This window comes from Seriola aureovittata, chromosome 20 (genome assembly GCF_021018895.1).
Source record: "Seriola aureovittata isolate HTS-2021-v1 ecotype China chromosome 20, ASM2101889v1, whole genome shotgun sequence".
Classification (NCBI taxonomy): domain Eukaryota; kingdom Metazoa; phylum Chordata; class Actinopteri; order Carangiformes; family Carangidae; genus Seriola; species Seriola aureovittata.
Window position 1 is genome coordinate 6573697 of NC_079383.1, and position 24507 is coordinate 6598203.

General features: G+C 39.1%; 1 protein-coding gene across 2 annotated transcripts; it reads left to right on the plus strand.

Moving 5' to 3' along the window:
- Positions 1-325: 325 nt before the first annotated feature.
- Positions 326-18719, plus strand: rnpc3 (RNA-binding region (RNP1, RRM) containing 3). 2 transcript variants are annotated; one of them, XM_056365108.1, is made up of 16 exons: positions 326-377; positions 2187-2343; positions 2450-2497; positions 2642-2751; positions 3582-3671; positions 6088-6199; positions 6892-6960; positions 8092-8234; positions 8500-8625; positions 9018-9166; positions 11909-12094; positions 14050-14144; positions 14423-14481; positions 16253-16385; positions 18132-18209; positions 18664-18719. In XM_056365108.1, the coding sequence occupies exons 2-15, from the start codon at positions 2191-2193 to the stop codon at positions 18198-18200; spliced, it is 1542 nt and encodes a 513-aa protein (XP_056221083.1). In that variant the 5' UTR covers positions 326-377; positions 2187-2190; the 3' UTR covers positions 18201-18209; positions 18664-18719. The 2 variants fall into 2 exon arrangements, with proteins under 2 accessions (XP_056221083.1, XP_056221082.1); XM_056365107.1 differs by lacking the exon at positions 18664-18719 and adding an exon at positions 18359-18657.
- The last annotated feature ends 5788 nt before the right edge of the window (positions 18720-24507 follow it).

A 24507-nucleotide genomic window follows, 5' to 3' on the forward strand; every position in this document is an offset into this window, starting at 1 on the left:
CAGGAGATATGGTGTAATAAGGAATTAGATTATGCCAGAAATTAAAATGACCGCTATGGCAGCCAATCATGGATCCATGCCACAACAAGCAATGTGGCTATCATGGTTTTATGAAAAAGTGAACATTATTTTCACATATTACCTGGATTACAGAATCCAAAAGGCAGGATCCGAGTTACAAAGATGTGGGTTCAGTAATTTTTGGTAAATAATCTAAAACGACCTCCAAAAAATAAAAAAATAAAAAAATAAAACCTTCTCTGCTCCAGTCCAGCAGGTGGCGGTAAAGCTCGTTGATGTTTGACTCTGTTAGAAGAGGAAGAGGCGGGCGGCAGTGTTTGTTTACCGGCTGCTTCTGCTGCTGCTGTCGGAGGGAGGTATGATATTGAATACATTAATTGAGCTTTTAATATTTGCTTAAACAGTTATTTGTTTGCTACTACTAGCTGCATATAACGGATTTGCCTTGGCTCAGTCTAAAGCTGGCAACAGACGAATAAAACAGTTAAAACAAGTCATGAATTTACGTGTAGGACTAGCACTGAGCTAAGGCTGGAGCTAGCCTAGTCCAGTTTACTACGGTTCCTCATTCAAAGAAATGGATATTAAACTCTGCCTCACCTGTCGGAAGACATACAAATCTGACAGATCGTGGCAGGGGCTATTGAAGAAATTACCAGGGCTGGTTGTTTCACTCGGGAGCCTTCGTTTAACAGTGGAACAGGTTTACCCTCCATCTTTACTTTTAATACTAATACTATTAGCATTGCCACATGGTTTATATCGACGACAAACTATGTTAGAAATACATGGCACTGTACAGCATAATAAACACATCTCTGACACAGTGTTAAGAACAGTTCACAGTGAGAGTATTTGTTGCTTGACCGTTTCGTAGCATCACATATAGAACTTCAACCATTGGTCAATTAATCGATTAGTAGATCAATCAGTAGGCTTACCTATTTTGGGTTGAATTAAATGATCATTTCAGGAATTCTCCAAGCAGAAATAGCAAACATTTGTTGCTACAGGTTTCTTAAAAATGAGGATTCAGAGAACTTGTTTGCCATATACTGTATGATAGTAAGCTTAGTATTTTGAGGCTTTGTACTGTTGGCTGGACAAATTGTGTGGTCACTTATTGTGATGGTTGTTTTTCACCACTTTTTGGCATTTTATAGACTAAATGAAGAACCGTCTATTGATGAAAATGATCAGCAGATTAATTGGTAGTGAAAATAATTATTAATTGCAACCCTATCTGCATTTATATGGGATTCTGTTGTTGGCCATGGTTTTAGACTGACTTGTATACACATTCCAGTGTTTCCTCTACATTCATTTAGCAGTGGCGGCCCGCCACTACTAAATCATAGCCGCCACGCCTTCAAATTTCTTTTATTTATTTATTTATTTATTTTTTATTGTCGCAAATGCACCACCACCACATCTCTCCACCTTCACAGCACAGCCTGTGTGATGATGAGCGCAACAGCGGGTGGAGGGGAGGGAGGGAGGGAGTGGGGTGGTTGGGGGATCCTATTGGAGTTAATTACTCGCGAGAGCGCGGCCTTGAAAGTGACATCACGTCAGGCACCAGGTGAGAGTCAGAGAAGTGTAGTCGTGAGGAATAAGGCAGCGATTTACCGGAGAAAAGGTAGACTTGGGTAAACTAATTGATAGCTTTAAGCTAATATCTACACGTCATTATGTATTAACTGCTGACTGCATTTTCAAATGAGCTTGTTCAGATATTTCTCTAAGAAGAGAAAGACAACAGATGAAGAAGACGCTAGTCAGGTAGCATAATAAGCCTTTTACTGACTCGTAAATGATGATGGGTAGGTAAAAAATAGTATTTTAATGTTCACACTTGTAATCAGATGTGATGTGAGTGTAAACTATATAACGCTGTTAGCGTTACGTTACTCACACTTTTAATGTAATCTTATTAGACAAGTAACATTAGACAGGGAGGAGTTGTTAAACAAAGTGGAGGAGAGCAGAGCACAGCAGCGGAGAGATGAGCCTGGGTGCAAACTTTGCCACTGACTCTTACCCCCCCCCCCCCCCCCCCCCCCCCCCGCCCCCCCGGATAGCATGCCCCCACTGCTGAAAAAAATCCTAGAGGAAACACTGCATTCACTTAAGTGTGAGAGGTAACATTGTCTGCTGCCCCACAGTGAAATGGACAAGAATGAGGACCTGGTCCAAACAAACTGCAGTAAAACACTGCTCATCCGCCACTTACCAGCTGAGCTCAGCCAGGACGAGAAGGAGGACCTCCTGAAGTATTTTGGAGCTGAATCAGTCAGGGTCTTCTCGAGCACAGGTCGTCTGGTAGGTTGGGCTTCACTGCCACCTTGTCAGTATCTTTACATTGTGAAATTCGATGGATTTACTGTCCATTCCGAGGTTTATAACATAATAATTTCACTTTCCACAGAAACATACAGCCTTTGCAACCTTTAGAAGTGAGAAGTCAGCAGCAAATGTGAGTTTTTTTCTACAGTGTATGCAATTAGATAAAGTTTCAGCAAGCCGTGTATGTATAGTCTTTTTGAAAGAAGCTCATTGTAATGTAGACATGATGTCATTTTCCCTTAATCTGCCCTTTATGGTGTTACATCTCCTTCAGGCTCTTACCAGGCTCCATCAGTTGGAGATTCTTGATCATACGCTAGTTGCAGAGTTTGCTAAAGGCCAAGATCATGTGACAGTATTAAAGGATCCACCAGTCTCAGACAGGTACGTTGCTTGAATCATGTGAATTAAGAAACTGTTGATCTGCACAAACTGTAAAATCAGATTCATTAGTTTTTCACTTAAATATGTGGGCTGTTAAACTCGCATAACCCTGTTTGTTGGAGCCAAACATTTGTCCCTATCGTAGTGGTCTGAAATTGTGTTGTTCATAATTAACTGCTTAGCCGTTAACCGACAATAAGAATTAAACCCGATTAATACTATAAATTAAACAGTTAAAATATCATGGCACATCAGTACCATCTTAGCGGGTATTCACCACTGTAGGTCTTGCAGACTGCGTACCAGAATAACCGCACAGTATGTGGACATGTTTCTGTCCTATGACGAGGACTGAGGTAGACTAAGCCTGTTTATTTTATTTGAGGTCTGAAAAATGCAACTGCAAGTTTCCATTTTGTTAACCTGTTGGCTGCTTCTGATCATTATCAGCTGAGAGCGGAGGAGGAGGAGGAGGAGGCGGTTCTTGTTACTGTGCTCTCGGCTCTTGAGGATTCAATATGTGTTTTTGTTTTTGTTAATCTGTTTTTGTTCATTAGAAAGTCTGGCTACTATTTGCTATTTATTTATTTATAAGTTGTATAATATTTTCCTAAGCAGTAGAGGCTATTATGCTGGTTATACACAGCGCTGGAGGATTCAATATGTGTTTTGTTTACAGACACTTGTCTGTTCTAAATAGTACATTTTAATTTTGTCAGTTAACGAATGTCGGCTATGGGGCGTAAAAAAAATTCGAAATGAGCATCCCTAGTCTGAACATCATGTAAGCACAACAGAGCTCAACAAGTTCTCTCTCTTTTTTTCTACAGTGGTAAACGTGTTAAAGAAGAGAAGAAGAAGCAGGAGACCCAACAGACAAATATTCCTCTCATAGAGACTGGTGTTGCACCAAGCCTTGGGTAAGTGTTGAATATGTCATTATGCAGTTTTTGGTATAGATTTGGTTTTGATATTTGTAAATTTTGGTTTATGTTTTTATTTGAACCTAATTTCTCAAATGAGGCGTGAAGCTATCTACGTTTGTTTTGTTTTTTGCCTGATAAATCTGTAAGATCACTTCCCACACTCAGTTTGAGAAATTTAGACACTTTTATACATCAGTTATATACAAACAGTGTGTTACTATGTCATTCTCTAGTGCATTACTCTGTAGAAATCTAAATATGTCTTCTCGCCCCGCCTTGTGTGGTAAAAATAGAGGTTAAATTACATTCCAAAGTTTGGTAACAAGCGGTTCCCTATCACTCTTGGTGACCACTGGTCTAAGCCATTACCCACTCAAATACTACGTCATCCTATTAAATATCCACGTGTGACACATACTTTCCAAACCTGGTCAAAGTGCTGTCAGTTTAGTTGTGTAGAGAGGCTGCCTAGAGGCCAGCTGACAGTTAACCTGGATGAGAATCTGAGAGCTGCAGTCAGAATAGTCAACAGCATTGTGTCCAATTAGATGGTCAGGCCGCCACTGATCATCTGACATGCCGTCTGTCCTGCCATTTGGTGGGACCAGGTGGTCTTTGATACCTCTTGCTTCAATACTGACAGTCTAGGCTGCGGCAGATACTGCAACCCACTCTCCCTCCTCTCATATTATAGAGCATCATGTTCTAATGTTATACAATCTAATGTCCTAATACAATGTTATGTGTGGAAATGTGTTACTTGGTAAATGATGGATCAATATATAGAGCCCGTATTATTCTCTTGCTGTGTTGACCACCTCCTGATATGCTGCAGTTTGCTTGATAATGTATTTGTAGCATGGATCTATACTGAACTGATTATTTATGTGAAGCCCTTAATGTGAATAAATGCAGATGAAATATCCTGATTGGGATTCATATAGGTGTATGCAAATAAGTATTTTGTTCTGTTTATGGTGTATTGCAGTTGAGAATTCTGCTGAAATACTGCAGCGACGTCGATTTCATTCTGACAAGAATATAATCTGGAATTGAACAAAAAAAGCAATGATGCTGTGTAATTGTAACACTGTTGCTGATGAGCTCCAGAACTCATTGCATTAATGTATCAGTTATAAATTACGCAGACTTCACTCCATTGATCTGCAAGAGGAAATCTTTGGCCTCTGAAAGAAAAAAAGGGATTTGTTGTTTCAATCTGCAGTGTGTAAACTTTGAAAAACTGCACTGAGATACTGCAGGAACACAGCTACTGTATCCAACCATCTGTTGAGGTCATGCAGCATCGCTGTCAGCAAGCAGCCAACAATGGAAGCTGCAAGCAGTTCAATCAGAGCCACTGCTTGTGTTACTAGTGAAACTTATTTGTGGATCGGCGATATGGATGAAATCCTCTATTATAGTCTATCATTTTACATCACAAAATTTGATGTAAAAACATATGAAGTTTCTGGAAAATTAACTGAGACTTTGTTAATAAAGGAATAATAGGACAGGAATGTAGTTCATCCAGTGATTTAAATATTTGACAGGTGAAGCAGAAGGTAGATAATCAAATTCATGCAAAAATCATTTCAACAATCATTATTATCATAAAGAAGATTGATTAGATAAACAGAATGGAGTAGCTGCCTGACAGACTGGGATATAATTACCATAACTGCACATTTTATTTTTAAACACTGTACCATATAAAATGTAATTTCTCACACCAGAATGTTGAATTGGATACATACTCTGAGAATGGCACTATGGCACAATTCAATATCATGACAGTTAAAAAAAAAAAAAAGAAGGAAATTCTTGTATTTGCTTTATTTATTCATTTTTTATTACAAATTTCCCATTATTATTATGCAGCTTTTTGGACAGCCGTGACTCCAATCCAGAGTTACAAAATAAAATCAAAAAGGAAGCATACATTAAATTAAATTGATAACATTTAACTAACTGAACTCTGACTAATTGCATTACTTCAGTCTCAGCAGGGCTGGCAGCTAACAGACAAAATAATATACTCTGTACCCCCACCACCAAGTCTTTGCTTACCAGGCCTGAGTAGATTAAGATTTATTCTCTCATGCTGTGCTGATTCTTGCCTTTATAAAAGTTACTATTACACGTGGACAGGCCATGGTGCTGACGTGGCAAGCTGGTCCCAATGTCCCTTAATGGCTGGATTTTACATTTTGTTGGCTGAGTGCTTGTCATAAAGAATAAGTTACCTAGCTAAAGCTCAGCGGCTGGGCCACATATTCATGAGTCTCTGTTATTTTGACATATTTTGTGAGTTAAGTGAAGGGAGTATTGTATTTAAGGCAGCGAATTGCAGCTGCAGGGTTTCCTTTTAAGTAATTCTGTCTTTTCTCTCACTCTCTCTCTTCCACAGGTTGAAATTTCAATCGAATCCCACTTTGAAATATTTATACCCACCACCTTCTAATGGCATTCTGACCAATATAACGCATGCCCTCATGAGTGTGCCAAAGTTTTATGTTCAAGTGAGTAACTGCTGCTTCTCGCAAAACATTTTATTTTTCATCCAGTACCAGCACGTCTTTGATATGCAGATGTTGGTCATTGTGTGTATGCATTTCTAGTTGTGTGTCTTTTCAATCTTCCCCTGTATTCTTAGTTGCCTTTTTTGGAAAGTTGGAATTTGTGTAATAAATGCAAATTTGACAGATTTCTAGCCTTCAGATTCATATTGTAAAATGGAAATACGATTCTGGAATAAGTGTCCCAGAGGTTTTTGAACTGCATCCAACCTCTTAAAGATCAAACAGCAAACATTTGCCTTTTAAATTTCAATTTGGGAACCAAGTATTAATAATAAACCATAAGTGGGAGGCATGAGTTATGGGTTTAACATTTCCCTGGGAGCCGCGCTGCCTGGATGTTCATTAGTGCTACTTCCAGTCATAGCATCTTGGTGGTGCTAGTGTGTTGCAGAGAAACATTTATGCTCAGCCTCACCACTGGTATCTCACTTCAGCCTCAATCTCACCTTGATCCTGGTATTTTAAATGAAAATGCAGAAGCCTTGCAATCTGTTTTACATATGGAGTCCAGGTTACAGGCTGCCTGTTTGAGAGCAGCAGTATATTTATATTACCAGCTTCCATCCTGCTCCAGGTATGACTTTCTAGATGCAACTGTCACTGTTCTAATACTCATATCTTCAATTACACAGGTACTTCATCTGATGAACAAGATGAATTTACCATGTCCATTTGGCCCAGTCACTGCCAGACCACCCATGGTAAGCTCATATTGATGACTGTTGAATGATGAAGAGCAGGCTGATGGACTGAGTCGTCTGTAGATGGTTTAGACAGAGGTTATTTGACATTTAACAAGAAGACCTGTGTTGTTATAAGATGGCCAGTATTTCATATTAAAAAATCCACTTCAGACATGTTTTAAGACACATGAGAATACTGTACGTTGGGATTATGTGTTTTTTTCCCACAAAAATGATTAATTAATTATTTAAGTTACTTAAAATTGCACTTACTCCTTCATTGATCATTGAAAAATATAGAATCTATGAATTTACAAATATTTTCCGACCTAAAAGTTTAACTGCTGGACACAAGATGTCTGACACTGACTACTTCCCTGAAAGGTCCATTCTTACACCTGTGTAAGCTGCATGTTGGATCATAAATGGTTTCCAAACTAGTTGTAATGTCACAAGATGTTGCTTGTATGAGCACGAACAGATAAAATTTCCACCCTCAGCAGATCAAAGTGAAAACAGCCTTCTAGTATCAAACTCAGCACATAGGTCATTCTGCACAGTGAAGCTCAAACAACACGTTGAAAAATCAGTGTTGCTGGGAAGCAAGGCACTTACATTACAAAGGACATGAAGCTTTTCAATTCAGTGTTTTGCCATTTTATTATACATCTTCTATAAAATGAGAGTTTGAAAAATGAGAGCTATATATTCTAAGTGTAATGATGGTTCAAGAGTAGAGCACTATTGTTCCATTTTCAAGGCAAGCCTGAGTACTCAAGGAAGAAATTGGACAAGTTTGTTTTCTTGCAGAATTTTAAATGAATCGATTCTGAAGTGTTAGAGCTGAAATGACTGGTTGATTAGTTGATCATTAAATGTTCTGCTTCCAACTTTTTTAAAAGGTGAAGATGCATTTTTTTTTTTACATGAGAGTAAAATGACCATATTAAAGGTCCCATATTTTACACTTTTCTGGTGTCTTATTTGAAGTGTTCATATCCGTAACAAGATAGCATAACATCAATCATCCCTACTGTGATCATAAGTGAATCCCAGTTTTGTCCAGGGCTTACTAGGGAAAGACGCACATGAAATCATTTGAACGCAGAGGTATTTGTAAAGTAAGCCATCTTGTGTTGTTTGCTCTAGTTTGAGCTCCTGCCACCTGCGCCACCCATCCCCATGCCCCCTCCCTTCCCTCCTGACTTCCCCCCTTTACCAGAGGAGGCGATGGAGCTGTCCAGTGAAGAAGAGTCGGAGTATGAGAGTGGAGATGACGAAGACAAGGAGAGGTAAGGAGCAGATTATCACTCGGAGAGGACTCAACTCTGTATAGATATTTCTCCAGGCAATGGAATTGACTCTCATATTGATCTGCATCATACAGCCACTACCAGTTGAGCCAGCATGTTCATGTATCATTCATCAGTAATAATGTTGTTGGAAACACAAATGGCTTGAAGGGAAATGTTTTTAAATTCCAACAAGTGGGCAGTTTTCTTTTTGTCATCCATGGTAGAAATTTTTCCCTTATACCCCATGCTTGCTTTATTTCAGGATTGTTCGTCTGATAGGCCTGGTCAACCAAGCATGCAAGAGACCCATGAGACCAAAAACAGCTTCAAAGAGAAAGAAGCCCAAGATCAAGGATCTACTCTATGCTCCCAAACCAGACTCTCAGAGGTACACCAAAGGCACTCATGCATGTCACAGTCCTCACGCATTGCTCATCTTGAGACAGCATTCATAGGCAGCTAAAAAAGGAGGACAAAAACCTCCAGACAATAAGTCTTCCTCATAAAGACAGCCTTGTGTGACTTTGAGACTTATTGTTTCAGTACCAAACACGCACACCCTCCCTTAATGACGGACCACAAACTCTGTTTCTGAACTATAAATACACACACACCTCAGTATCTCCTGGCCACAAACACGAGTTTGTGGGCTGGGAAATATCTCCCGTTGACATGAACAAGATATCCCCAAATCATAAGCCGCTCAGGAGCCAGGTTTATTGTGGTTCCTCTTTAGAGGCTGCTGTTGAGGGGAGTGCTGATTGTCTCTCCTGTCCTTAGTGCTCCAGTGCTGCAGCCCTCTGATGTATTTGAGCAGCCCCACCCTGCCGGGCCAAAGAAAATTGAATTCCACATTTCGGTTCCAGAGGTAGCCTCAATGGTGGAAGGAAGAGGGCCAGGTACAGTGGCACAGTCTGATGACGGCAGAGGTAAGGGCTCCCATTGACTCACTTCCTGCGATTGATTGTTAGTCTATTTATCATGTAACCTTTCGATTATTTTTTCTTTTCATGAACTATTTCGTGGTAGTGAAAAGGGCCCATCAAAATTTTCCATAGCCCAAGTATATGCCTTTGAATTTCTTGTTTTGTTTAACCAAGTTTACAGTGAATTTATAGGGGTAGAAAACAGATAAAAGCAACCACTCAACTTCGGAGAGGCTTTAAATGTAGAATGTTTTGCATTTAACTTGAACTGAGTCTTAAAGGATTAAGCAGTTATCAAAATAATTAATCAACCAATTATTTTAGTGCTAATCCTAACTTGGTAGGAGATGCCTGGAGAGGCAGGGACCTGTTCTGTTGGAGGGGAGAAAGCTAATTGTTGACCATCAGCTTACTCTTATTTTTATTTTATCTTATTTTGTTTTGTTTTATAAAAACAAGCTGCATTCAAGCAGTGGTGGGTTCATTAATTTATTTATTCCATAATTTCTTTATCTAAGAATTAACAATGGAGGAGCTACATTTTATACATAATATGTGTATTGTTGCTAAGTATTGATCACTTTCTGACACTGGGTTATAATACAGTAATAAATAACTTTACCCACCAAAAGGACACAGGGTGTGGTCAGAAGTGTGCTCTGTTAAACCTATGACCACACCCAGCAGTGATGTCACTGGGCTATGGAGTATGCCTGTACTTAAACCACTGGAGGGCAGCAAAAACAAGATGTTCAGGAAGTGACAATTCCCTCTTTGGACATTAGAAGAGAACATTCCTTATTTTTAGTGAGAGAGAGGTGCTCCACAGCCCACAGTCTTGTGCAATTCATACACGATTGCGGCATAGTCTATCATAGGCATTGTAAAATATTGTGATTAAATATGGCTTACAAGTTACTGGCCAGTGTTTCCTTACAAGCTAAAGTAAATGGCCACTCTAATGGCCTAATGTAATGCCTACACAATAGAAAATGTTTGTTTTCTGCTTGTTTAATTTCATCATTATCTGATGTTCCAATCCACTACTGTCAGGAGCATCTCGAGCATACAAATGGTCTTAATTTATACTTTGCAACTGAGTGTTGTAAAACAGCAACGTCACGCTCTCTCCTAGGAGCAATCTCTCCCCTAATTAGAAATAACTGTAGGAAGCTTCATTAAGGATTCTCAAGTTCCACTCTGAGGCTGGAGTATTTTTAGCCAGAGGTTAACTTTACTAGGAGGAATTTTGAAGCACCAATCTGCATCAGCATCTGTCTTCATAAATACGGGCACTGAATGTGTCAATGAGATATAGGATCAGTGCAGTCTTTGTCAAGATATATTCTAAGTTATACTAACACCCTCTATCTGCAAACATGCCAGCCACTAACAAGATGTGTCTGTGGAGCAAATTTAGTTGTTTTGAGTGACAGATATAACAAAAATGCTACTTTTACAGTTGGCCTGTCACAATAAATCAAACCAATACTATAATCTACAAATATGATGGAGGAATCCATATAAACAGTTCTCTGCCACTTTAAGAACTTGGTTGTTATTATAAATCATGCTTATTGTCACGTTGAAGCAGGAGGTGGTTTGATAGTTCTATTGACACAAGCAGGGTGAAGTCAGAGCCGAGTGTTACACAGCAGCATATCACAGCAGAAACTTGCACCAAAAAGGTTTTACCATTATCAGTATGAGGAAATGTCATTGGGGGTACAGCCTGTGTTACTTGTCAGCTGTGCTGTTCCCTGGTCACCTTATCTCCCTTCTCTCTAACTACAACTTCAGTCCCTGGCAAGCCCCTGAACAGTAAAATAGATCTCAAAGTCAAACACAAAAGATTTCCTGAAGGCAGGGGAAAGATAAACTATGACAGGTGGCTTTTTGGATTAGTCTTGTTTTGGGGAAGTGGGGGTGTGGGATCCGATAAACAAGCTATTTAAATGAAAAGGGGAGGTGGGGGACAGATAAGAAGGAGGATAATTTTGAAAGCAGTGATCTAGTTCTCTGCTGAGAGTGTATCAGAAAAGCTCCCCAACAATTCTTGCTCCAGTGCACACACACATACACCTTATGTGAATGACAAGCTTTTTTTTCCCTCCTCGGATTTGTACAGGCTCACTGCTCTTAGTAATTCCATCTACGACGTGTATGTGCGCATGCATGCACTCCTCAAAGTCTGCCAGAGTTATCCCTCTCACTGCCTTTCAAACTTGTGTTTGTAAAATAGGGATGTATTTGATTTGATTACAGTTCTTTATTTGACATAGACTGTCTGTGCTTATGGCTCACTCTTGAGACCATCTTCTTTCAATTATTGCTGCAGCCAAGTCTCACTTTTTTTCTGTATTTATTCCATTAAACTGATGAAGAAGTCATCATTTGCAGCTCAGTTTATAATGATTCCATGTTTAGAAATGTTAAACATCAATGTGTTAAACTAATTATGACCAAGAGGATTTGCTTCCACTCTACCATCCTGAGCTTGTTTTGTTTACTGAAGAGGATAAACATTGTGGAAATGATTATTTCACCATCTGCTATTGTTAGAAACTTTGAAAAGTTCCATCTGTATTCGTGTCAGAGGTAGTGTCCTCATCCTGATCAAGCAACTCAGCTGATTTCCCACTAAAGCTAGCTCAGCAGCACTTAAAATAAAATGCATTATAACTGCTGGGAATAGTGTTCGGTGTGTTACTAATTGGTTCTTTAACATGTTCTATGACCCCTCAGAAGTGGATGAGAAGCAGGCTGCTCCCTCTCTCATTGATGAGAGGGAAGTCGCTGAAGGTTTTGGGAAGCTCTACCCCAGCACCCAGGAGTCCCAACAGCAAGAGGAGCACAGCGACAACGAGCAGGATCTCACCTCAGGCGTCATCTCCAGAAAGGAGCTGGAGAAAGGACGTCTCTCAAGAGATGGTAAGTATAACCTGTACGGACAGCACAATGGCTCAGTGGTTAGCACTGTCATCTCACCGCAAGGCAGGTCCTCGGCTTGAACATGAACAAAACTGGGCATGAACAGGTGATCAGAGACAGGAAAATCGAAAAAACTAGATCTTAGAAGTTTTCAAAACGAATAAACACTGTTAGTAAACACTTCAAGTTTCAGGTTACCGAAGAGCTTATCATGATAATGTTCACTTTTTCATGAAAGCAAATGCTTTTTTGCATTTTCCGCTTTAAACAGCTGTAACATCCTTATTCCCTGTCCTCGGTGTAGAAGTGATGTAAGAAGAATGGAAGCAGCAACAGTGGTTTGTTTGAAATGCATATTAGAAACATTTGGCAGTTAGTGTGAGCACTGAGGGGCATCAGACTTGAAAAGGGAAAGTGATGGATTCCCCAGAGGAAGAAGAACTGGTACTAAACATTTAACATCAGCATTAGCTTTCTGATATATAAAATCACAATAAGGACTGAGCAGAGATGGGGAATAGCCGTTTGTCTTTCAGAATGGTAGATTCTGTTGGTAATCAGCTGCTGCCTATCTCCAGTGTCTTTATTAGTATTTTCCCAACTTTGAGTGGAGAACATCAAAGCAATGACCACCTGTCACCCGTGGTGTCACCAATCCTCAAAACAGTCATGGATTATTACTACAGACCATGTTCAGAGAGAAATAAATGTAAACCAAACAGGAGCATTTGTCTTGACACAGAATCTGCTGTGTCTGTTAATGTTTCAGCCTCCTTGATATCCACTAACAGGCCAAATAATATAAACCTCAAAAGAAACTGGTTCCATGCAGATGGACATCACAAAAAAAATCCCCAAAAACGATTAATTAATTGAAACTATAGGGCCTACTATCTCAGTAGCAGAAGCTGGTACAGAGTTTTAGTTTTTAACCACCTGCATTAAGTTGTTGCACCTTGCCTGTTGTAATTGTTATGTTAGGTAACCCGGACACAAAATTTCAAAGATGATGTGTTAACAAATCTACTTGCAGACTCTGAGAAAGGCTGATCGAGATAAAAACCTGTCTTTGCATTTTCAGTCTTGCATTCAAATAGGAGATGATGACGACTAAAACAAGACTAAAAGGAGAGGGATTAATCGATTTAGATTTTTTAGGTGACCAGAAACAGAATTCATTAACATGAATGCTAATGTCGTTTGGAGTCTGCTGGATATGTAATTAAGCAACTGTTTGCTAACAAGTTTAACAAGTTTTCAATACCAACTTTAAAGTTTGGTTGCATGTTTAAGCATGTCAAAGTTTCAGTGATACAAACATTAAAAGATCTTTTAGGTGCAACAATCAATGATTAATATTTACACATCCATTAATATTTATTACATGTTAGAAAAGAATTAATAGGTATTTGCAATTACAATTACATGTGTGAAAAAAAATAGTTTAATTGGTTCTTTGGTTTTTAAATTCCATCTCTGAAACCTTTCACCACCTGAGTTCACATTAGAGTCATGTTTCTAAAATGTAAATCTAACAATCAAAATAACCTGGAGAAGCATCGAGCTAGCAGTTCATGAGAAAATCCAAATTTCCCTGAATAATGAAACCTCCACATTTGCAATTTCAGTCAACCACAGTTGTGTTGTTGGTGAGCAAGAGTTATGTGCAGTGTTGGTATTTGTTCTTCCTTCCGCAGACACACATTGTTGAGGCATGTTTTCCACACAAATACAGTACACAGCAGCTGAAAGGAATGGGCTGGCCGAGATGAATAACTATTGCTTTAAGGCATCTGTGCATCTCTTTGCCTGGTTCTTCAGTCCACTCTGTCTTAAATAAAACACTGAGTGGATGATACTGAGTTGGAATGACTTGTAGGCAGTTCTGTGATCCTTTGTACCTGGTTTTGAAATGCAACGTTTTTTTTTCCTTTTTTTTCTTTCCTTTAAAACAGAGATGAAAAGGATGTCTGTGTTTAAAAATTATGAACCGGGTGAGCCAACCTGCAGACTGTACGTGAAGAATATTGCAAAGCAAGTGGAAGAGAAAGTAGGTGCATTCATAGAATTTGACCCACTTGTGTGTGTGTGTGTGTGTGTGTGTGTGTGTGTGTGTGTTTGGTTTACTGGAAATAATGCTTATTCTGGAGTTTTTTATTTATTGCTTAAATTCATTATATGTCATCAGAATTCTGTTTATTAAACGTTAAAGTTATATTTTGCAATGAGATGTAAATCCCAAGATCCTCCGAGCTCTCTGCATAAACAGTAGCATCAACAATGCATTCATTTCATTTTTCCTTGATATGCCTTATATTTGTCTTCCAGGAACTGAAGTACATCTACGGGAGATACATCGACCCTTTGTTAGAAGCCGAGAGAAACATGTATGTAAACAGCACAGTCACAGAGTCACAGTCGCATCTTGACTTTACTTCTTGACATTGTTTGCATGTCACTTCATCCTATCTTCCCTTCTTGAGCTATTTTCGACATAAGCAATTTGTCACTTTCTCTTGAGAGGGGTTAGTAATTCATGCTGACTGTGTGTTGTGATATTAATAAGTATCCAACCTGACGCGGAGATCATGAGGGATACGTTATGTTGGTGCATAAGCAGTACTTCAAATGAATATTCCACCTGAGTCATCAAACCAAGCTTATGTTGAGTAGACGGCCAGTCTCTGAACTCAGGTGTAGGTGATAAAGAAGAGGGTGCAACTCTCCCAGAGAAACAGCATGCCCGTCTAAATTGTGGCTTTTTTTGTTTAAGCGTTCCTAAAGTTAATGTTTTTATCATTAAACATGCTATGCAAGTAAATACTTTTAAAATGCTCTTAGAAATCCTAACCTCTGTGTGATTTCAAGTATCCTATCTTGACCCCTAAATCTGCAGGTTTTCATGTCACCCAAACACAACAGCAGACCTTACAGAGCAGTTTGGTAAAGAGTTGCAATGATATGCAAAATGTCTGATTCAATAGGTTTTTGTCTCACAGTTTTTGATACAGTATGGAAAACAAGCAAATGTGAAGGACAAAATTTAGCTTAATTTATTGAAAAAAAAAAAAGGGAGAAATATTAAGAAATACAACTTAACAATAATGCATCACACAATTCCCACCATTCATGCTGTAAAAGCTGATACACTGAAATCTTCATATATGGTCAGTAAGCAGTCTAAATGGAAAAATGTGATGGAACCTCCTAATTGCTCTTCACATGCCTTATGTCCCTGTTTTCAACTGTTGAGTGTCCTCTCACATCTGCAGGCAAAAACAGACCTGCTGCATTGCTTATTGCTCTGGCCTGTTCCACCGCTGATGTTGCAAAATAGTTTTTGATTTAGTAATTTCCAGATTTAATGTTACCTGACAATGCCGAAACTGTTCTTGTCCAGTAATAATATCTTATAATGTACTGGAAAATTATATTTCTCCCCAATGAAATCTAAATATTAGCTTTGAGAGCATCTTTAAACTCTCCATGTTAACCTGGGTATATTTTCCTCTGTGTTCCAGCCTCCATCCAGACCAAAATGGTGCTTTTCCAAAACCTTTTATTCTTGCTGATAAAAGTGATGGTTGGGGGCTGTGTGGTAGCAAAGTTAACAAGGATTTTATGTGGCATCTTACATTTGTTGTAATATCCCATTGTAAATATAAGCAGAATATACATCACAGCTGCTGTCATTCACCTGTATATGTAGTCAGATAACATTATGATCATGGAACATAGGTTTTTTTGTTTCTCCAACAGTGAATGACTGCTGGTTAACAGGTAGTATTTAATCACTCTTTCATATTTGTTCCATTTAGAAACAACAGAAACAGCCTAGTGAAAAGAAGGCGAAGAAGAAGAGATAAAGCTTATTTTCTGTTCAGCTGTTTTACTCTGGGGATAAGTCTCTACTGAAACTACCTGGAAACACTAGTGTGGACGCAAGTCACACAAAAACAACATTTTGAAAATTATCTTGGTGTAGTCTGTCAACCATCACACTGCCCGAGCTTTCTAGGTGGGGACTGCACTTCTGAATTTATGTTCTGAGTTGGTTTGAATTTGCACTTGAGTTATATGGTTCCACACACTGAACAGCCACAATATGATGTTGACTCAGTGTGATAATGATGTGCCTCGCTTTACATTTTCCCTCAGGTTTGACATTGTGTTAATGAAGGAGGGGCGGATGAAAGGCCAGGCCTTCGTAGGACTCCCCAGTGAGCGGAGTGCAGAGAAAGCCCTGCGGGAGACCAACGGCTACGTTCTTTATGACAAACCCCTCGTCGTCGTATCCTTTCATTCCCTCTCACAATATGAAACAAGGACGAGGGTTTATGAGAAGTGGTGGAAAACCAGGTTTTATGTTTATTTGGTGGGGTTTGATTATTTGGTTTGTATAGTTGGAGACCTAAATGTTTATAAATATCACTTCTTTTACTGGTAAAAATATTGTTTATTATCAGAAGATGTAATTAAACAGGCAGAAGGCAGAATTTCTGAGAGATCTGTCTTACGCGGAAAATGCTTACCACCAAGTTTTAGCACTTACATTATACTGATGAAAAAGTGATGGAGATAAAATAGAATTGGAACTGGCCATTGCACAGAATTGCAGATAACTAAATATACATAAAATGGCATGCTTTATTAGCTTTATTAAATGGACACTTCCCTTCACAGATGTGTGGTTGGCATTGTCCCTCAGTGCCTTCAGGAAGATGAGGACTAATTTCTGGCAGCCCAGAACCACCACCTGCTCTTCCTCATCTCACACCAATAACTGCACATGGACTTTTGAACTCCGTTGTCTAATGGAACAAGGCTATTGATTTCGATGGGGTTTTAATGTGCACCCCATATCCAGTTAGCTTGGCAACGGCGTATTGAGTGTTTGAGTTTAAAGAATGAACAGAAATGTCTCCACTGCAAGTTACTCGAAGGTGTTGGCCTGTAGACAAGGTGGCAGCACTGACTGCAGTTCATCCACCAACAACTCCTGTGTTGGATTATGTTCAAAACTAAAATAGAATTGTTGTTTAGTCACCATACAGCCATTTAAGAGGTGGTTTGGAGTATTGAAATGTGACTGTGTTTTGCTAACTGGAGGGTGGTTATGATGGTTTTTACATTTTTAGGTTTTGTATGTTGGATGCACAACACTCTTTGTCTTGATACACTGTGTGTCAATGAGATAAAACTGCTAGATTGTGTGCATGCATCGTTTCCTGTCAATCTCTCACAGGAAGGTAGGCAATCTGAAACCAGTGCAGGAATGGTGAACTCTGACACTACCAATAAAAAATACTATATAAATGCAAACACATTAAATGGCTATTTCAGAAAAATGATATCAGACCAGAGGCTGGATTTCTTAGATTTTATTAAAACAGGTTTGACAACTCTGCAGGTCCCAGCAGAAGGTGTTTTCTGCATTGTGCAAGACCCAGTTAAGATTCTCTTTCCTAAATATAGTTTAAACAGCAGTACAGTGACAGAGCCTCAGACATCCGGCCCCTCCCCTGTTCTTTAACCTCTCACATGGATGAGCAATTTCAGCAATCTGTGTGAATGACAGTAGCTGTCACCGACGAAGTGAGCCAACCTCAGGAAGGCAAGAGACTCAAAGTCTTACAAGGTCCATTTTTGTCTTCTGGCATTTATGGGCAAACAGCTGCGACCTTGAGTTCATATGAGGTGGCCAGTGTCACAGGGAAGAGGGTCCCTGTGGCTGAAAGCTGCTGCATACAGCTCTGAGAGTGAAACATGAGTTTAAATGATCAGTCTGCGCTTATAAATGATCAGTCTTTCAACCTGTGCCGAAAGCCAGTTTCAGTGTATATTTTCTGTGGTGCACCTGATGTATTATTTTTATAGAAAGAAAGTTATACAGTTGTTGAAAATACATTTATTATTGTAGGAATTTAGTAACGGGACCATTCATGTTCTTGCCTGAAAACGAGATCCTACATCATGTGAGGGTAAACTTTTACCTGTTTAATGAAAATGCCAACAGCCTTAACATCGAAATCCACAGCAATTTGCCCGATCTGCAAGGCCAAAACAAGACAGCACAGATACCAAGAGAGGTCCAAAGCAGCGATGAACCCAACAGGTGAGTAAGACACTAGATGTGCCAAAAGTTACCAATAAAAAGAGTATTATTTTTTTCAGTATGTCATAGTGTTTGTCATCTGTATGTATAGAACAACCCTAATATAATTTTAATGGTGTTTTCTTTTACATTTGTGTTTACACTTTAAGTATTCAAGATACCAAGGTTTGATACTGTGGCCCAGCAGAACCACTTGTATCCTTATTCTGGAATATCCTTTGGGAAAAACAAAAGAAAATGGGGGCAGTTTATTAGAAGTTATTGTGGCACAATTGGAACTTAAAAACAACCGGACCGTATTGTAGTCTCAAAGACTGAGTACCACGCATTGTTTCAGAGGCTTATTGTATTGTATTGTATTGTATTGATTAGTGTAGACTCTAAACCTGTGCTATTTTGGAGTCTCTAAAACTTCTCTTCACAATGTTCTCTATCTTGTTTGGCTGAATTTCAGGTGATGGTCGTCAGATGTCGTCTTCTTGTTTAAATAAAGTATTTTTATTAAAATAACTCTTGTCATGTTTTCTTTCTGTCACAGCCCCACACATGTGTGTTATCTTTAATCCCAAACTTAAAGTCCTAACAGCAGAGTAAATACAGACCGGGGAAGGTATATGAGATCTAGATTGTCTCTGCAGCAGATGGTAGGCTGTCAACACACAAACCCACAGTCCTGAAGAGACGGCAAACAAACCTAACAGACTGCAGCCTGTGGGAAATTGCTGGGACTGGGTTAGCCTACCTTTACAATCCCTGGCTGGCCCCATCTGTGTGATTATTGAGAGTAAACACTGGTGGATGAACTTCCCTCAGCATCATATCTGCAGACTTGGAAATCAAATTGGTTTTTGTGCTCTTTAGGTGTAAGCGGTGCTGGATGTGTACAGGTTGCATGTCAGTCAGAGCTAAATTAAAGTTTGTGATGAAGAGTTCTGAAGAGGGGAAAACTTCAAATTACTGTAGTGAGTGGCTGCCCAGATGTTTTCTGGTTTGATTCACTTTTACACCACTTTGGTGGTTTGACGACACATGTAAAAGCAGCCCATCGTTTTCTATAATGCATCAGGTCCTTGCAATGGAAATGTGTACTGGTCCATGTTTTAGCCAGAGCTGAAAAAGCTCCTGTTTTTGTGTGTGTGAGCCTCAGACGAACCATAGTGGTAAGTCTGTCTTTTTCTAAAATAGGGGTGATGAAGCTTGCTGCTACACCTACAGTACCAACTTTCAGACTTTTTTATTATATTTTTGTGCCAGGACAGTTACACAGTGCACAGACAATGTGTGGAAACCCTCAGAGAGAGGAAGGACACAGCAGGTTAAAAACACAGATTTATTAGATGAATAAATGATTCATACAAGAACGGCACTGATATGTCTTATTTCCTCTGTTTAGTATCCACCAGACAGATTCAGTGACTAGGTGTCTGTCACTAAATTGTAAATACTTAAATTGAAGGTCACAGTAGCTTTGCAGCTTCATTTTACTGTTTGCAAATCCATTTGTATTGGTAGAAATTCAAATTTAGGATAAAAAAAAATCTAAAATGTAGATTTAAGAGACAAAATAGGAATTTTCAAATTTACAATGTAATATTATTGGATTGGAAATTTCATATGTAAATTCTGGAGCTTAAAGTTTTGTAGAAAATTTTGATTTTGACAAACTTTTTTGTTGAATGTCAAAGTCAAAGCTCCAGATTTCACAAATTGGATGTCTTACCCTTTATTTTATCTCAGTTCATCATCTCATTATGCATCAGTCTGTCTCAAGCTTCTCTGAACCACTAAACTAAACTAACTGACTGAACCCTTTCAGAACACTATGTAAATCATGTTACTGCGATGAAATATGTCAGGAAGCAGCCATGACACCACAGGCTATTTCATTAATTGATAAGCAAGAACATTGTCACAAGTCTTGTCATGCTGCCTCGTTTCTTATGTTCAGATTTCACAGAATGCAAAAGTGAAGTTTAGTTTTGAAAAAGGCATGTTGCACTATAAAAACTTGTAAATGATTTGAATAAGCAACCAACTGTTTGCTTGTTTTCTGTGCACACCTCCTCTCTCCTCTGTAATGCAGATCTTTCAGTGCAAAACTTAATTCCATACACTGCTGCCACTAACCAATCATGAATCAGAAATATGGAATTGTGTGATCATGAACATGAACATGCACATGTAGTCCTGTTTCATCACATCCACCCTCTAATGTAGCCACCAGTTGATTTGATAGGGGCTGTAATCTGCAGATGAAGCAATGACAGGCTAATGGGATGTGATTGACCTCAGTATCCTCCAGAGGGGAAAATCTCCATAATTAAACAATTATTTAAGCTTCCTTTAATTGCAATTTAAGCACTAAGTGTGCCACTGTGTATTTTGTAATCATAAACGTCATCATTAACCTTTTTATGAAGCTGTTTACATGCAACTTTAATCCATTGATTTACTGTACAGGTTTATAGAAACAGGCAGACTGATATAGGGAAACGTTCCAGGTTGTTTCCTGTGAAGTGTGAAATCCATTGTAATCCTCCAGATTCTATGTTTGTGTAACTTTGCTGTGAAATCGGTTGTAGCTCATTAGGTCCCAGCCCTGCTCATGAGTCCAGCCTCTGTCTGGTTAAGATCCAGGCACATGGGGGTTATTAATCACATGTGCTCGTCTGCTTCGACCTACAGCTCATACGTCAACGCCAGTGTGAGGGAGGAGTTCCCATCTGTGCCCTACTCTGCCCGCCATCTCAACGATGACAAATGTGCCACCCGCAGTGGAAATATTGAGAGTTACCAGGACATTTATCAGGTAACATTTGAGCAATATGAAAGATAACCTTTTGTAAGTGGACGCAGATAAAGATGTATGATCTCCCTTCCCTCTGCACAGGCTCCATCTCTATGTAATACTGCAGTTACCCAGAAGTAAAATCATGATAATATGTTTCTCATTTTGGGTTCAACCAGGTGTGCAGTCTGTTTGCTGGATGGAACCTGTGGATTGCTGGGTATATGTACACAGTGTTGGACATTAAGTGTTGCAGGACGAGAGCACATGTGGCCTGTTTTTCTGGTCACTCTGTATGGATCAACATTCATTTGCACTGCATTATCTTGTTAAAACTCAAGGCAACATCAACATGCCTCAGGCTAAAAAGTATCTGACAACACCGATATCTGAAATTGTCTGTGGGCTTCTGTGCAGTATTGCCAAGGTTTTGTTTGGCCTGGTGCAATGCCACCTTCTGTTTTACTGAAACTCTGTCAGTCAGTCAGTCAGTCAGTCAGTCAGTCAGTCTATTCCCCATGCCACTGCACACAGAGCTACCATGATCCTGCCTGCTGTGTTGCTTTGGGTTTAGCTGTGCTGGTAAAGCGGTGGTTTTACGTTGAATCAGGGACAAATGTTCAATGAGAGAGATGTCAACAAATTGACCATTTAAAGCAATGGTCATGCAGGTAGAAATGGAGATGAAGGCTGTTCTCTTTGAGGGAGCTCTGAAAAAATCCAAGCAACGACGATGACTGCTTTACAGATAAATACATGAGCCTTAACTTTTTGTTAAATTAAATAAATTGAAGTATGAGGCTGGAGTGGTAGAGGGAGCGTTGGCCTATCAGTGGAGTAATACAATTGGCACGCTGTGATGGCTTCACTTCACACCTGCATGAATATAATTGGACGTTATGAGTCAGCTGTGAATGAATCAGTGACTATAAATCATGAATGAAACAGTTGATGCCAATCAGATAATTTCAGTGCGACTTCAGTGCTCTGCTTGAATTAATGCAATGTTTAATTTCAATGCCTTAAGAGTCTCAGTTTTGTGCTAGCTGGGTCTCAGTTCATCATAAATGATGTCCTTTTCTCAGTCTGTTGGGGAATTATTGACTAACACTATCACTTTATGAATGTCCTGCTCCTGGTCGTGTGTGAGGTCAACTAGCCAAAGCAAAAGTAAAAAAAAAAATGGTTTAAAACTATTTTAACCAATGGTGCTGTTCAGCAAGAGCATTTTATTGAATGTAGACCAAAAGTTTTAGCATCATTTGTTGCTTGCTCAGATCAAATTAGCGTGTAATTGCTTTTTTACTGCATGTTGGACTGTGATGCAAAATTTAGTTGATGTAAAAAAAAATGTCTGATTCATCCAAACTTCTGCTTGTGTTTGTTTTACTAGATGACATACAGTATGAAACCAGTGTTTTAAAAGGCTTATTGAGGTGTAATTTTACCTCAGAGATATTCATATTATTTATCAAAAATGCTTTCAGTTCACATTTGTATGTAATTTGGCACAGACAGAAGATTTGAAACAAAGGGGTAATTTCAGTTACTTTGTGCCAAAAACACATACAAGCAACTAATGAATGTATTTTTCTCAATCCCTGTTTTAACATGCAGTTTAATGGGCTTAATTTGTCAGATAGAAATCGATTCGAATTTGAAAAAGGCCATTAAAACCAACTGTTCTCTACTGTGGAAATTTTATCACCACTGAAATATCCATCACATACTAACCTATTACATATCAGGTGATAATTATTTCTCAGTAAGATATACTGCATGACACCACTGTATATTTTGCCATTTGCGACTGAGCCCAAGCCAAGAACATTATTTTAAGTTAAGAGCAAACCAGTAAGATGCAGCTACCACTTGGACTGTAATGGTACAGTCATTTTTTAAAGGAGGCACGCCACTCCGGAGGTTGAAAATGAATAAAAAACAAAACAAAAAACAGAACAAAAAAATTGTCAGTCTTGTTGATAAGCCCAATAAGGGCAAAATCAAATGCTCCTTGCTTCTGACACTGAATTAAAGATGGAAAACTAAAACACCACAGTTGCATAATCTGGGCTGACATTTTAATGGAAACATCTTTCAAAGCCTTGGTCTAAAAAATACACAGTCTTTCTGAAGGTCAGTGTATTGTTGCTGTTCACTTGCAGTGAGTGATGAGCTGGAGCTGCTTTGTCCAGTTTTGTTTAATAGCAATCAAATGTATTTAACCAATTAAAAGGTGAGCAGTGCAGTCAAATGGAGATGCAATATATTTTTTCAAGTTTGGCACCATTTTCACCACAAGCAGTGTTTTCTTTTTTGGCAACCCTTCCTTCTCCTGTGCCCAAAAATCCAAAATCATTTGCCCCTTGGCATTTTATTACTGACAAAGATTAATAGATTGACTGTACAAAGAATGACCACATTAAGACCACTGTGTTAAGATGGAGATTCTGTCCCCTGGGTTCTTGGCTCCAATCTAGAGAAAATAACATCACCATGATATCTTGTTTTAAATCTCTAAATCTAAAAAAACTCAAGCTAAAAGAACAGCAGGGATGCACACGTTGAGAAGGCCTTTCTTTTGGCTGATGGCATGGCACTACCAAAACTAACACCTACAGCGTGTAGCTCAAATTCAAGATTTATGGTTTTCCTATAGCTGTAAGCTTTCCATCTTGTCTCCTTGTTCGATTGTGCATATGCCATCTATTCTGTGCATCTTCCTTTTTTCAGCACAGGATGTAATAATCCTCAATTTACCATCTGCCTCCTCCCCCACAGCCTTCGTTCCTGCTGTCTTCATGTAACCCCAGTGGTGAGTACAGTAAATAAATGAACACTACCAACCTGCAGCGAGTTTGAAACTGCTTGTGTTAGTATGGAATTTAGATTTAGATGTCGCTCATTTATTGTCCCTTCCTTATCATATAATCTATACAAAACTCAACTGTGAAAAAGACACATAGCAGAATAAACAAATTCGGTAATGACATGTTGATCAGTGAACTTCAGACATACTGTTAGGCACATTTTGTTACTTTTGGACAGAGACAGATAGTTTCTCCTGACTCTAGCATAGACTAGATGGACTTAGCCTCAGTGACATCACCCATAGGTTTCTGAAGAGCAGTTTTGAAGCTTGAGTGGGCTGGCCGCCGTCGCCATATTGGCAGTACCTGACCTACAGCTAATCCAAAAATGGGCAAAGAGGTGGGGCGTATGTACCAGACTGTAGACATGTTTATTTCTGCTGTAAAGCTGGTCATTTTAACATGGGAGTCTATGGGGATTGACTGGTTTTTGGAGCCAGCCTCAAGTGGCTGTTTTTTAGGAACTGCACTTCCGTTTTGTCTTTATTTTGCAGCCCCTGAGGTTGCTGCTTGGTCTTTAATCACCATTTACACAAAGCTAAGCTAACAGGCTACTGGCTGTAGTTTCATATTTAGAATATACATGGGAGAGTTGAACCAATTTTCTCATCTAGCGCTCATCAATAGAAAAGTTAATCAC